This window comes from Astyanax mexicanus, chromosome 2, assembly GCF_023375975.1.
Source record: "Astyanax mexicanus isolate ESR-SI-001 chromosome 2, AstMex3_surface, whole genome shotgun sequence".
In the NCBI taxonomy this organism is placed as follows: domain Eukaryota; kingdom Metazoa; phylum Chordata; class Actinopteri; order Characiformes; family Acestrorhamphidae; genus Astyanax; species Astyanax mexicanus.
The window spans coordinates 61,817,731-61,833,453 of NC_064409.1; the positions used below are offsets into that span (position 1 = coordinate 61,817,731).

The following is a 15,723-nucleotide window of genomic DNA, read 5'->3' on the forward strand; positions in this document are numbered from 1 at the left end:
AAAGATCCACGATCCAAGATTCATTTAACATTTAACAGAATATTCCTGTTCGTACTGTTTAGATCATTAATGACCATCTAATGGCCATCAAAGCCTGCTGTAACAAAACAAATCAATGTTCAATATCATGCACACATCTCTCACCGCCAATCCGTTGTTTTTTAAGGAATAGATTAAGCCTATTTATTTCGTTTTGGTTATTCCAAATTACACAACTTGGCTGTGACGCCTCTGCTTGGCTCATACTGTGCATAGTTGCCCAAGCCCTCTCGTTTTCTAATGTTTACAGAATGGAACAGGTCAATAAACTGTTTTCCAGATTTTATCACAGCAGGTAAAACATCACACTGTTTTCTCTGTTCTTAATGAGCTGAAGAAGTGCCATATAGTAACACTGCAATCTGAATACTTTATCACAGTCCAAGCACCTGTTTTACAACACAGAATGCCTTGCATATATTATCATACAGATAAATGACTGCTATTATGTTTTACATAACATTAGTAAATTGTTGCCAAGTGTTTTGACTGTGTAATTAACAGTAGGGTGTATTTAACTAAGACATTGATCTATAAGTTCTGTATGACAAAGATGTTTCATTCAATTTTCCATTACAAATGTTGTGCATTAAAATTGACCACATTTAAAAATAGTTTAACAAATGAGGTAACAGTAGCTATGAGCTCTATGTACTGGCTTTATAACTTTAATGAGCTTTAATGAGTTAAAGAGGTGCAATATACTGATACTGTAATCAAAATTAGTTCCTGTAGATTACTGTTACCCAAACATCTCTATTACTACATAGATCTACTGAAACCACAAATCACAGGACTAATGATTGTTATGTTCTACACAGCTTTATCAAATTGTTGTAAAATTTCACTGTGTAATTAACAGTATATCAATTCTTTGTGTATTGCAATCCGCCTATTTACAGTGTTTTATTTAAAACAAATGCACCAGTACCCATCAGCTGAAACTGGAATACATATGTGTGATGCATGAAATTTGATGTCCCATAATAATACTTAAATTCACTTGTTACTGGGCCACATGTGGGCCTTCATAACACTGGTGCCTAATTAAACAGTATACAGTCACTATCATATCTCCAAAATGGCACCTTTAGCAGAGTAGCAAAAAAAAAAAACTCTTTAACTTTTAATTAAATTCTTAAATGGAAGTCTTCAAGATTCCTAGCGATTTTGGAGAATATCTATTTATCTGTTCATCTGGAAATATTTAAAGAATAACCAGTTAGCCAGATTCACACTATGTTAAAAATGAAAAATGGAGATATCTGATGGGCAGTAGTGATTTATAACTGGTTGTATAGGGGTGAGCAATATATGAAAAACACTACACAACCGCCATGGCACACATTTTTATAATAATGCAGTTACTTCAAGAGCAATAAACTTTTAATCAATACTAGTTTGGGAGAAGTAGATTTGTTTTTACCAACCAAATAACACGCCAATAAGGTAATTATCGTGACAGGCCCAATATTACATTGTACTATCCTATCAAACAGGACAGATTGTATTCCTTTTGTAATGCAATACAGTGTTGATGTTCAATTTCTTCTATGCTTGGAAAAGCTTTTTGCGCTGTCATTTATCATGATATTATGTAGTCAGTTAGAATCAGGTTTTATGGGATAAACAGGTGAAGTAGTTCTGTTTGCTTGATTGAGTCACCTCTGCAAATAACAGTAATGTGGCTTCAGGGACAATATGGTAGATATAAGAAGAGTGTGATAAGACAGTAACAGGGGCACTGGGCTCATTTAATTTAATTTCTTTGTCACCTAATGTTTTTACATTTAGACTTGATGTCTCGTTATATTGTGTATTACCTTACATCCCATTAAAGGTACTACATGTTATCTGACGTACCATTATACTGCAAATTAGTAACGGGTGTCCCACTACACAGCATGATCTTGCCTAGTGTCTCATTTCATTACATTCATTATCAGAGGTCTCATAACACCTGAACCCACTCTACGATGTTTCTGAACCTTAACTCATGCTAACATCAATGTCCTACAGTAATTATAATATTGGTAAAGTCCTATATACATACATTAGTGGTACAGAAGGGAAGAACGTTTCAGCCACACACTAAATATTTCCTACAAACCACAATAATTGGGCTGAAAACAGCCAGTCAGTATGTCTACTGGGGTGTTCAATGTGCATTTTTCTGTATCTGTATCTGTGTGTAATGTGAATGGATCGGTCCCAGAAACGCCTCACCTGCACACATTGATACGTGTATAAACGTGCCTTTCTCACCAACAACAAAAAAAACATCATGTTTGAGAGACGAGTTGTTTGCTTTATAAAGTTGTGTTAGCAGCTCATATGTGGAACATCTTTTGCTGGAGTGGAGAGTAAACAGCTGGTCTAAAGTACATGCTGAGGTCGGGGAGGTGAAAAGGCCAGGCGGTTTGCTTTTGCTGTTTTTGCAGCTATAGCTGCACAGCTGCACCAAGAGATGTGTGGGTACGAGAGAGAAGCATGTAGTGCATGTGTAAAAGAAAAAAGATACATGAATTCTGTATCCAATTTAGGGCCACATATAAAAGTTATGAAAAAATCTGATTTGGCACATTCACACAACCATTAAAAAATAGGTCTATGCCACATTGAGCAAAAAATAAGATTTGAGTCACTTCAGCATGGTAATGTGAAAGTTTTCATTCTGTCTTCTTTCCATCTCCTAGTTTTTATTTCTGTTTTTCCCATATGTTCTATGTTTTGATCTTATGATTCTACTAGTGGCCAAATTAATTAGTTCAGTAATCTGCCAAATGTTTTTTTTTGTTTGTTTGTTTTGAAAATATTTACTTTGTAAATGTTCAATATTATTGTTTGTTTTTGTTTCGCGTGCCTTATTGTGTTTCTTTACATTTTTTCATATATTATTTCATATTTTCTGTTTTGATGTGGACTTAAAATAAAGTAGTATATTGACTAATAACTGTACTGACTATACTATTCCAGCCAAATGGTTAATTCTGTTCTTTTTTTTTGAACATCCCTATAATCTTTCAATTTCAATTTTTAGTTTTGTAATACTGAATGTTTTGGTTTTGTTCTGTCTTCTTTCAATCTCCTAGTATTTTTTTATTTTCCATATGTCCTAGGTTTTGATAGAATACTTTTACTGGATTTTACTGGGATTTACTTTGTTAATATTCATGTATTCTGTTTTGATGTGGACTTATAGTAAAGTAGTATAATGACTGATAACTGTACTGACTGTAGTATAGACAGCCCTTCTTCTATAATACCTGAAGGAGAACTGCTCCCTAGAACAGCAGCAGCAGAAGTAGCAGTAGCAGCAGGTCCCTCCCCCCTGACCACGTCTCCCGTCCCCAGCTCCTCCGCTTCTATCCCGATAGACTTGCTCTCGAGCTCGTGCTCATCGTCCTCTGACCCGATGTGGTAGATGAGCTCGGGCGGCGCGTGCTCTGCGCTCAGCAGCTCGTCCTCCGCGTGCAGCTCCTCGCGCTTGATCTCCAGCAGCTCTCCCGGGTTGGGGAGGCGGGTGAAGGTGAAAGGCTCCGCGCCGGAGCTGCAGGAGACCAGTAAGCCAGGGTGGAGGGCTTGCTGCTGGGGCAGCATGTGTGGCTGCACGGGCCGGCCGGTGAGAACCCGGTCCATCACCTCGTAGAACTTCCAAGCTCTGCCAGACCCGCGGGCTCGCTTCTGGTTCTCTTTGATCCGCCGGTACTCGATCTTCAGCTTCTTGATCTTCTCCCGGCACTGGTCTCCGGTGCGGTACACCCCTCTGCCGTGCAGGGCCGCGGCGATGCGCTTGAAGACGTGCTGGTTCCGCAGACAGCTCTCCAGCTCGGCTTGGACCGACTGGTCCGACCACACCTGGAGCAGCTCCACCACCTCTGGCTCGGACCAGTTACTGCCGCGCTCATACTTTTTACCGTGATAGTCCATCCGGACCCTCTGAATAGACTGTAGAGACACACAGTGTTGTGCACAAAGAAAAAAAACACTAGCTACAACTCATGTAAACATGTATAGTTAACTGGCTAGCTCAGATCATGCACGAGCTCTCTATCTAATATCTGCTGCTAATGATGCTAAAGTCTTAGTCTTTAGTCCTGCACTCTGTCTCTGGTCTGGACCACGTGTGTGTTTGTGTTTAGTGTGAAGCAGTCAGGGTGCTGTACAGCTGCTCAGCTGTATGTTTATTAGCTGCTCCTTCTTCTTCTGAGAACGAGCTACGGTAGGCTATTACATCCGGGTTTACGGCACATGCGTGCTGTCCTTATTCCGGGACAACTTTGGCCCGTGTTAGTAGGAGCGCTGTTCCAGAGCGTTTCAGGGGGGCGCGCGAGAGAGGCAGACGGAGGGAAAGAGTGAGAGAAAGCCACATACACACTCTCATTCACACACACAAACACACTCGTGTTTCTGACACTACAGCACCGTCTAGCGAGAGCTCGGGGCTATATGAGAGAAATTTCACATTTCCCAAATTTTAAGGATACTCAATACTCAATAGTAAAATAATAAAACAAAATCATAATAAAGGCACAAACCACGCACTCAAGACTTCTATAAAGCTACTATTCTATATATAACGACCACGTTCATTTTAACACATTTTTGCCGTACTGCTCTTTACAATCAAACAAGACTATTCTTTCCACCAACGTAAATTATTATTCTACCCCTGCTCATTTACAAAGAATCAACGCATATTGACTCCTGCATATTCTTACACTAACCCACCCCTATATTCACAGTTATTTCTTTGTCTTCTTCTGTATTAGTTTACATCTTTTTTATGATATTTGGCATAGATACAGTACCAGTCAAAAGTATAGTAACACCTTTTCATTCAGTGGTTTTCTTTTTTTCTGTTGGTTAAGACACAATCCATTTCACCTGTACACATCATGTCACACTCCAGCAAGAACATAGCAGATGTATGTAGCCTGGTATAAAGATGATCTGTGCAGAGACTCAAGGGAACTTGTATACTTTAAATAGTTTTAAACCACTTTTCTTATAAATAAGTATATGAACTAATGAAAATCTAGAAAAGTAAAAAGCCTTTTATCTAAAACATAAGCTTAACTGTTATAATTGCTGTTATATAAAAAAGTAACTATAAAAATAACATGTATTTGTAACCTTTAATCCTCCATCTTCAATTAATTAATCTTTTTTAATGAGTAATGTAATTATACCCCCATGTGTATTTGCAGTCTGCTGAATAGTGATCCCCCAAATCCTCCAGTAATGCCCGCAGAGACATATCAAAACCACAAACGCAGCTGTCAGTTAAGTAACAGTTGCTGACAGCAGGTTCATATTATGGACCATAGACAAATTTACTGGAGCTGGTCACCCAATTGATGGCCAGACCCACAGAATGTCAGTAGACAGAACTGTAGGTCTACCTTTTACAATAGGTTCAGTAGCTTGTCTGTACCTCGAAGCAAGTGTTTCCTGAAAAATAAATAATGCAGTAATTCTTATACAGACAGCATTGCATTTGCATTGGTTCCTGGAGTAATTCTCTCTTTTAACATAAAGATGATCAAGTTGAATATCCAAGAAAAATATCCAACTCAAGACCAGCATTCACTAGTAGCTGGTTTCAGACGGTATAAGCTGGACTTTGATGTTCAACAAGCTTGGCCATTTTGGTTGTCTAGCTAGGTCAGGTTAATAGGAATCTATATTATTATACTACTACTGCTCAGTTACAAAAAAAAGTCATAATGCATACTGACTTTTTGCACTACACTAACCCACTCCTGTATTCACTGTTATTTATCTGTCTTCTTCTGTATTAGTTTATATATCAGTTCAAATTTTTGTGACTATTTCTGTATATACCTACTAGTAATCTTTTTTATGCTATTTAGCATAGATGCAGTACCAGTCAAACGTTTGGACACACCTTCTCATTCAATGTTTTTCTTGATTTCTTGTTTTCTACATTGTATATTAATAATACATTCATGCAAACAATTAAGGGGCCCATATGGAATTAGGTAGTAAACAAAAAAAAGGGTGTTTGGCCTCTGCAATCCCCTGACCTAAACCCAAATGAGATGGGTGATTTGGGATAAGCTGGAGCTTCATAGTGTGAAGAAAAAGCAGCAACAATTGACAGAAAATTGAAAAAGAAAACATATTGGATGAAAAGAAGTGTGTCCAAATGTTAGCATGGCACTGTATTATATATCACAGACAGCTTGGAAAAACAACAAAAAAAATGTTCATCTAATTTTGTACTCGCATTTTATAGTGGGAAAAAGGAGAGACAGAGACAGTTTCTTACTAGTGTACTCTGAATGCAGAGATATGCAGAAAAGTAATATATTTCTTTTTATTGTAATATTTTTATACAGTCAGTTATCATGTTGCTCCTCGGTTTCTTTAGAAAATGCTGTTAAATTCACTTTGCTACATATGTATGTTTAAATAGGTTTTAAAAGCTATTTCTCAAAGCTATTTATTTTTTTGGTTTGTATTCTATAAATGTGGGTCGCGACTTAATGACCATGAGAAAATGTGGGTGCTGGGCTGAGACCAGTTGAGAAGTCCTGATCTATGTTTTGGAGTAAAATGAATTAAATGAGTTTCTTGCTTTAAATTGCTGCTTTAGTAATAAAGACAGCTGTACAGTACATTTCCTCTTCGCCTGGTTTATGTCAGCTTTCTGTTTTCCCTCACTAGGTGGCGCGAACAGCCCATGTACCGGCGTGGCGCTCGCGACATGACGCACTTCCTTGGATTTGTAGGCTGTGGGAGAGCGGATATGCTGCCGGGTCTGTAGTCCTGAGCTCAGCCTCGTCCTGTTGAGTGCGGCGTGGGTTCTGTGGAGGCGCTTTGTGTTGTTGTGCTGCTTCAGCAGGCTGTATATTCAGCAGAGCCCGTGTGTGTGTGCAGGACTGCAGGAGAGCACAGACAGCCCGGCAGCGCTGAAACTTACTTCTTCTGTGTGATTGTGTGCGTGCGCGCGCCTGTGTGTGGATGTGTGTGTATAAATGAGCGCGCGTGCTCGCCGATGTGAGCGCGCCTTGGGGGAGTTTCGGAGTGCAGCAGCAGCGCCAGCAGTAGCAGAAGCGGTGCTAGAAGAAGATTTGGAGTCAAAATCTCAGCTTTTTAGAATTTTCTGGATATGAGAGTGGGAAAGCCCCAGGATTGAGGAGGAGAGGACGGGAGGAACATGATTCCAGAGCCGCTTTGAAGCCGTGTGGGGAGGGAAAAGCCGAATGACAGCCAGGACTGGGACTAGGACTGCTCAGCCATGACATACCACCAACAAAGGTAACTAATAAGCTACAATAAAGTTAATTTTAATTTTTAATTTAATAAAAAAATGGTGTGTGTAAATAGCGAATTTGTGTAGTAGAGTTAACACGAAAAGACCGGCTAACGCTTCTTTGCTGGTCATGTTGTTATTCCTGCATGGGTGAAGCTGACTCTGACTGCTGTTAGCAAGGTAGTTTGTTTAAGTGCTAAAAAACTTCTAAAATGTGTTTTATTAGGAGGATTTAGGGGTGTGTCGTGTGTTACTTTGTAAATGGCTAGCGTTAGCTAGGTTAAATATTGAGTGTCACTTAGTGTAATTCATCTACAGAGCTGCTATTTGAACGCTCGTACCTCACGCGCAGTTGTCGTTTACCTTAAAACCGTTGGATTTTTAATTAAAATGTTTAAAACGTGTGGCCATAAATATTTAAAAAATATTTAAATGTAAAATCCAACGGTTTTCATCTAAACGAAAACTGCACGTGTGGTAAAATGACAAATTTCAGACCGGTGTAATGTAGTTTTTAAACAGTTATCTAACTGATATCTAAACAGTTTTTAGATCATTAAGTCATTTTAGTCATTAAATTCAACTTCACAAGTAACGCTAGTTTATCATTTCATATATACTGCTTTCCAAAGCCATTCTGTACGATGGACTACTAGAAGTCATATTTTATCGTTGGTTTACAGTGAATGTTGCTCTTTTAAATGTTTTTTACTAGTAGTACAGATATCTAAGCTAATAATAATAACTTAGTTGTCAGTTACTTTTATTTAGAATGTAACTCTTATTTGTGAAATCTTTTCTTCTAGATATTAATTAGTTGTGGGCAATATGACTATTTTATTGTATCGTGATAGCTACCTTTTTTATCGTGATACACAGTTTGTTGTTCTAAGCATGTTGTGGATATCGTCAACATGTTCCGCTGGCCAACACCCAGTTTCATTGCAAAGTGCATAATTTGTTGTTACTGAGGTTAGCCTGTGCCAAAATAAATTTTACCATAATGTCCACCCCTAGTATGAGATCAAAAGTCCTTAATCTTTATTATCATTTGTACTGGTCATAATTAATATACACATAATTAGACCTGGACTTTATATTAGCCAGAACTTCAATGTATGCTAGTAAAAAGTTATTATAGTTATAGTTGTTAAGTTATTTTATATATATATATATATATATATATATATATATATATATATATATATATATATATATATATATATATATATATATGTAACTTGAATGAGTTTTACTAGTAAAAATAAAATTATAGTATATATATGTATATGTATATGTATGTATGTGTATATATATATATATATATATATATATATATATATATATATATATAGTATAATGTTGATGTTGACATTAAGTATAGTGATGATAAACTAGTTTTAATAACTGACATCTGAAAAGTTTTTTTTATTAATATGTTAGCTTGATATTAAATGTACAAATTTATAGCTAATGTCTGAAATTATAGTTTCTACAAGTAAAAATGGCAGGGACAAATCTGCAATTGGAGTTATGACTATCGACATGTGGGTTTAAATATATGTCAAAGAAACTGAGCCTGGGATGCCAAAGTTAATATTTGAGAGTGAGAACATTGCCTTTAGTCCTTCTGTGAACCGAGGTCAGTCAAATTAGACACTTGTTCGACCTTCTGTAGGATTTAATATTACATAACCCTAAGCTGCGCTGAGTTCTCCTACCTTTTTTGCCCTGCTCCGAGTTTACTCTCCTTGGCAGTTGTGTTAAAGCTTCACAATCTCACAAACAATAAAGCCTTAGAGTTTTTATTCCCTGCAGTGCATTTAAAACTGCTGTCATTTCGCGTACAAAAGATAACAACCCTGAATTGTGTTCTAACATCAAATAATAACAGTGTTGTATGTGAATGCATAATAAACGGTTTTACAACATTAACTGGTGTCTTCAGCTCTAAAAGTGACAGATACCGAGCTGCAACACACCTGCTCTTCAAACCTGCCTGTATCTGAGCTGGGTCTACAGCTCTGAACCATTGAAATGTGCCCCCCTTGACTTTAATATACAGTATCTCACAAAAGTCCACCCCTCACATTTTTGCCCAAAGTGTACATTTTTTGTGTGAAGTCCACCATTAATTTCCTGCCCTTTTTGAGCTCTATTAAGCATGAGCTTCACAGGTTGCCACTGGAATCCTCTACCACGCTTTTATAAGGACATCATTGAGCTTATGGATGTTGGAGACCCTGTGCTCCTTTACCTTCTGTCTGTGCCCCACAGATGCTCCATAGGGTTTAGGTCTGAATAAATGCTTGGACAGTCCAGCACCTTTACTCTGCTTCTTTAGCAAGGCAGTGGTCACCTTGGAAGTGCATTTGTCATGAGGCACGTGTTGACCTTCCAGTGACTAGTTTGACAGTCTGTGATAACATCAAATTTAACACACCTTTCACAGCTGAGATTTTGTAACACTAATGAGTAACATGACACTGGGGAGGGAAAATGACTAACTGGCATAATTTGGCCATTTTTACTTAGAGGGGTACTCACTTAGGTTGCCAGCAGTTTAGACATTAATAACTGTGTGTTAAGTTATTTTGATAACTCTTCTACAATCTGTACAATAACTACTTTACATTGTATTAAAATGTCATATTTTTAGTGTCACATGAAAAGATGTAATAAAATGTTTATAAACATGTGATTGTGTACTCACCTTTGTCAGATACTGTAAAAAAAATCTAAATCTAAAAGAGGACACAATGTATTTTTTTATTTTAGTTCTGTATAAATACTAGACTGGCTTGATTCCCAAAACCATTGTAGCACAAAGATTATTCTTAAATGAGAAAGCATCACAATATGCTTTTCTCTACCAGTTAAGATGATATTCACACTAGTAGCTTTTGGGATTCTGGGCCCTGAATGGTTTGGCATACAAAATAAAAAGTTTTTTTAGTCAAAGCCCACCACCCATCTTCTAACAAAACAGTTGGGTTGGATTGTATTGAGCTTGAACCATATCTCACCACAAACTAACTGCTTTAGAGTTTGTTTGGGACTGGATCAAAACTACTCAAAATTTTTCAGTGTAGTTGCTTTGGTCTGCATGTCTGTGTCGTTATACTGAAATTGCACCTGACCAGGCAAATCAAACCAAAAGTTACAATTCTAATCAGATTCCATTTTAACTGGACTCGATACAAGTGTGATTAGTGATTGCCACCTTCTAGCCCATTAACTAGGTCTCCCCGTGATACAATTCCCCCAGCTCTGGGACTGTAAAGGTCAGTAAATGCTTCCTCTGAGACAAATTCCAGCCAACCACATCCTGTCTACCACCAACACATCTTTATTGGACAGCTGAACATGCTTGGAGGAGAACACTATTTGCCAATTACTTCAGCTAACTTATACTTATTTAGCAATGTGTTGAGTGAAGTGGGAAGCCAGCAATACCATTCTGCCCTCTTGCAAATGAGACACCATGGGAAGAGATAGAGGCACTGTTATCACAGATGTATTACTATTTCATTTTTATTCAATTGTGCTTAGTGATCAGTATTCAGTTTTAGTCAAAGAGCCAGTTGGAAAATATTTGAACAGTTTTAGGTTTTCTGTTTGTAGTTTTGCTTGAAATGAAATTTAACCCATCTAGACAGCTTGGCCTTTAAGGGCAATAGATTATACATTTGATTGTACAAAATGAGGTCCCAAGTGGCTTTAATAATGTATAGGCTCTGTGTGGCAAGTTTTATCACATAAAACTGTTCACTACATAGATTCAGCAGCCCAATATACAGAAGTTTACATGTTGTTATTTTGATTATTATGTTTATAGTGTGGTGTTGTGCTACCCTGGAGTTTCACTTCAGTGAACCCACCCATCTCCCCAGCCAACAAACCACATAATAGCTTCTGCCAGCTCTACAGAGTCGCATCAGCTGAAAAATCCCATCTCCGTGCTGTATTTCGTAGCGCAGCGGCTGTAATTTGCCAGGAAAGGGCTGAAGTGCTTGTAACTGCTAAGTGCCTTACCTAATATAACTTCTTGTTGGGTGGTGGTGGATTACTTAAGAAGGCGCGAAATCAAGATTAAAATGCTAATCCATTAAGGCCAGTTGCCATTTCTTTTTGATGTTCCTGTTTATCTTCTCGCAAGCTATTAGCACGTCAGTTTTTAGGCTTCACACATATTCAGAATTCTCAGTAACGCACATACCGTAAGCACTAAAATGGTATGTCTTTCACACACCTACAATACAGGCGCTGCTTATTTTAAAAATAACTCTGAAGGATAATAGACAGACAGGTTTGTAAGAGCTAGTGCTCAGACAGATGAGTGCGTGTGTAGACAGCTAGAAAAGACAAAATAGAGTGTCTGAGGTGTGCTTGTACCACAATACAGAGACAGCTTACATATCTGAGGTATTTATGGGAAGCAAAAATTGAGCAAGAAAAGTAGAAGCTGTGTGTGTGTGTGTGTGTGTGTTCACTCGTTTGAACATGTGCGTGTGTGTGCTTATGCACACATGCCTTAGTGAGTCACTGTGCTCCACAGGTCTTACCCTGACAACGTGAATGAGGGTCATTAAAGCTGTGTGTAGCTGTGTGTGATGAGCAGTTATTAAGCAATGATAATTACTGTTCCTCTGTTCCCCAGAGGACACACTGCACCAGTCTTACTGTAGAAGCCTCTGAGCTCTGAACTGCTCTTTGGTCTGCATACTTCATAATTGCACATTCAGAGAATTAGACTGACCCCCAGTCCCATCTGTGTTTGAAGGAGACAGACATGTAGCCCTTCAAACCCTTAAATAGAAAGTTATCATGTCTTGGAAGATACAGACGTAACCTTATGTCAGAAGGGTAGTTATTATTACTTATGTATTACAGTATTTAAAAAAAAGTTATGTACTTTTAAAGGTATGTAATTCACAGTTGATATTTTTACAGCATTGACAATGCGAGGTTGCACACAATTTTTGCCATGCCCCCTATTTGGGTGATTCTCACGAAAAACAGATTTAAAAGGGTTCACACTTGAAAAATTTCAAAAGGCATTTAAATATAAAATTTCTTTTTGTTATGCAAGACTAGGGTCTGAACTTTTTAGAAATACTTTTTTTTTTTAATTTTATAATTTTTTTCTGTATATTTTGCACCATTTTAGTCAGTCAGAGCACACACATTCTCAGTACCGCAACATGATAACACAGAACAGATATGGTTTAAAAGTTACACATTTGTTACTTTTTAAATAGATATTATTAACAGTTGTGCTCATATGTGTATATAACCCAGAAAATATTATATTTATAAGTTTCCCATTTTTTTTTATTTTATGATTTGTCTCATTACCGCAACAGATTTCATGATTCATGTCCTGTCTTTTCAGGATATTTAACTGAAAAATTACATGTATAATTTCTTATTTAGTACAGATGACCTATGAAGAAATACAATTTATCCAAATACCATTATAAACTAGAATTTGTTTTATAACAGTAAAATAATTAGTAAATAAATATGTGTTGCGGTAAAGAGAATGGTGTTTCGGTAAAGCGAGTCAATGTTTCGGTAAAGAGAGTCATTACAAGGATTCCTACTTAATTAACAATAACACTTTACACAACAAACACAGAGTGTGAATGCTGTGAATTAATAACAAATTCTAATGATGTACTTCTTGAGTTTTGTATGGAGTAGTAATATTGAACAAAATGTGGTATTTGCTGTTGAAAATTATTCTCAGTAAGACTCAAGCTGTGAAAATATCCTATTTTGAACTGTGTATTTTAATAAAACAAATTTCAACATACCTCATTAGACATAAATTCCTTAAAACTTTAAACATCACTGTATAACTAAATTGAAATGGAATGTTTAAATACAAAATAAGTAATTCAACATCTCATAAAACAACTTTTTTATTAAGTATTAATTTCATGACAGATATAAACATCAATGTACAACTAAATTGAAATTAAATATTTAAGTATGAAACAAGCAATAAAGATAAAATTAAAGAAAGTTGTTTAATGAAATGTATATATGTGTGTATATATATAAATTTCATATATATAATATATACATTTCATGAAACAACTTTTATTGTTATAAACTGTTAATAAAGGTTGTTTCATAAAATGTGTATATATATATATATATATATATATATATATATATATATATATATATATATATATATATACATATAAACAGTTTATAACAATAAAAGTTGTTTCATGAAATGTATATATTATATATATGAAAATTATATATTATATATATATATATATATATATATATATTATTATTTTTATATATTATTTTTATATCTTATGCGGAAGTTATATGGGTGTCACTGCCCTGCTACATAAATCTGTTTTTTATCTGAAATTGCATCATGTATTGTTTTATATATTGTTTATTATAAGTAAATAAAGGCTTTTTTATGAAACAATATATATATATATATATATAAGTTCATGTCACTTAAAACATTAATTTCTCTTTACCGCAACAGTGAATCTCTCTACCGCAACAGGCCTTAAATTGTTGCGGTGTATGAGAAGGCTGTTGCGGAGTATGAGGGACCTTATTCTTCTTTGATCTCAGTGGGGCCACCATGATGCCTGGCTAAACTTTTGCTAGCTTTTTGTATTTAGACTTTAAAAACCTTAAAAATTCCCAAAACACAATAACATTTTCATTTTTTTAAACATTAAAAACTAGCTGTTTCGGTAATGAGAAACAAAAAGTTGTGTATGCTCGCTGACAACCAAGTTTTTAACATTTATCTGGAGAGGTATAAAATTAGGTGCTTACCTGGTAGCCATCTTGGGTGTCTTACTAAAAGGTGTCCCCCCTCTCAAAATGGCTGTTTTTTTTCTGTTCCTTGTGGTCTTAAATGGTGCTTGAAAATTGTTGCGGAGGCTGAGAACATTGGTTCTGACCAAAGTTATTTTTCTAAATATTTTCTTTTCTTTTACCAATGAATTCCAAGTAATACATTTTTATTGACTGTAACAATTTACTTTATGAGATACATTTAAGTTTTTATCATTTATTTATTTTAAATATTAAAATTGTGTAATTGAAGAGCCGAGATTCAGCAATGGACGCGTTGCGGTACTGAGAATTTCACACTAAATTATAAAAAATACATAATTTAAAATATCACAATGTCTACTTTTAATCACTTCCAATATAGCCTTTGATGAGATGTTTATAAACCAGTGTTTCCCAAATTGATAGCATTTACCTGTTCATCACACTCCTTAATGCCACCTCATTAGTCTGATTTCGTGAGAATCACCCATTTGCACTTTCCAGTGGTGAGGCTCCTCATTCAATGCATATTTTGCTGCACATTCACTGTTAAATGTTGGGGCCAAACACCATTTGTGCAGTACATTTTGTTTAGCTTGAGTTGATGGCTTGTGATCATCCATCTTCCTCTTGCCTATATTCCAGATATATTCAAAGAACAAATCAAAGAAACTAATCATGGTCTCTTTTTTTTTCCCATAGCTGTATTCTATATAGTTACTATAACAATTTTAATACAGAATAGAGTATTTCCCTAACACTAAGCCAGCTACTCTATCTAGCATTAGTAATCTTAATGAAGGAGTTAATCCTGTTTAAACCTACCTATCAAGCTTTCTGCAGTAGTTTAACCCACCACAGGAAATGTAGAAGTCTGTGTTTAAACTGTGTGGTGCTCCATATCCAGACTAGAGTATTGCGGAGTCAGATGTAATTTGTTTGTATTCACCATAGACTGTGTATAGCTAGACAGAGCATCGTCTTTCAAAAGTGAAGCCACCACAGGTCGGGCACCCCCTGCTGTTCGGTTGCAGAAAGCTGTGTAACCCCACCCATCCCCATAGGTTTCAATGTCAAAGTATTAATTTAATTTAGTGATAGTTTAATTTGATAAAACTTTAGTTTTCTTTCCACGCCTGCATTAATTATATGATTTATAGACTGCACCAACATCTCTGTTTATTATTTGCTGTTGTGTGACAGTTTGATGAATCAGTTGTGGAGCTATTTGTATGATTTTTAATCACGCTCCATTTTATGCGTATTTATGTGCAGCTTTGATGAATAAGGGCCAGTTTGAGAGTGTGCTATTTCAGGCAAGATTTGTTACAGGATTAGATTGGCTTCATTCTTTATTTCCTCTGACAGCAGAGCCAGAGTTTTCATTTACATATTTATATATTGAAAATAGCATGGGTGTCATTAAGAGTTAACAAAGGCTATAAACACAGATACAGTCCAGTGCATGTTGATTTCAGAATATTATTGTGCTCTGGTGCTCTGTCTGAGAGGCATCACATTAATGTCAATTAGCACTGTCATGAGAATGTCTTCCTGCCTTTCTGACTCAA

At 36.2% G+C, this 15,723-nt stretch overlaps 2 protein-coding genes across 4 annotated transcripts in view; one reads left to right on the forward strand and one right to left on the reverse strand.

Annotated features, from left to right (window-relative positions):
- accs (1-aminocyclopropane-1-carboxylate synthase homolog (Arabidopsis)(non-functional)) overlaps positions 1 to 4,274 on the reverse strand; it is a 30,130-nt gene extending 25,856 nt beyond the window's left edge. For all 3 annotated transcript variants that reach the window (XR_007437851.1, XR_002650241.2, XM_007228138.4), the window contains exon 1: positions 3,306 to 4,274. Coding sequence is in view for 1 of the 3 variants with exons in the window: in XM_007228138.4 (XP_007228200.3) it covers positions 3,306 to 3,969 (664 nt within the window). In the remaining 2 variants the exon portion in view is untranslated. The remainder of the gene's footprint in view (positions 1 to 3,305) is intronic.
- A 2,513-nt stretch (positions 4,275 to 6,787) lies between these two features.
- furinb (furin (paired basic amino acid cleaving enzyme) b) overlaps positions 6,788 to 15,723 on the forward strand; it is a 148,396-nt gene continuing 139,460 nt past the window's right edge. Inside the window, exon 1 of the mRNA XM_007228136.4 lies at positions 6,788 to 7,326. The gene's annotated coding sequence lies outside the window, so the exon portion shown is untranslated. The remainder of the gene's footprint in view (positions 7,327 to 15,723) is intronic.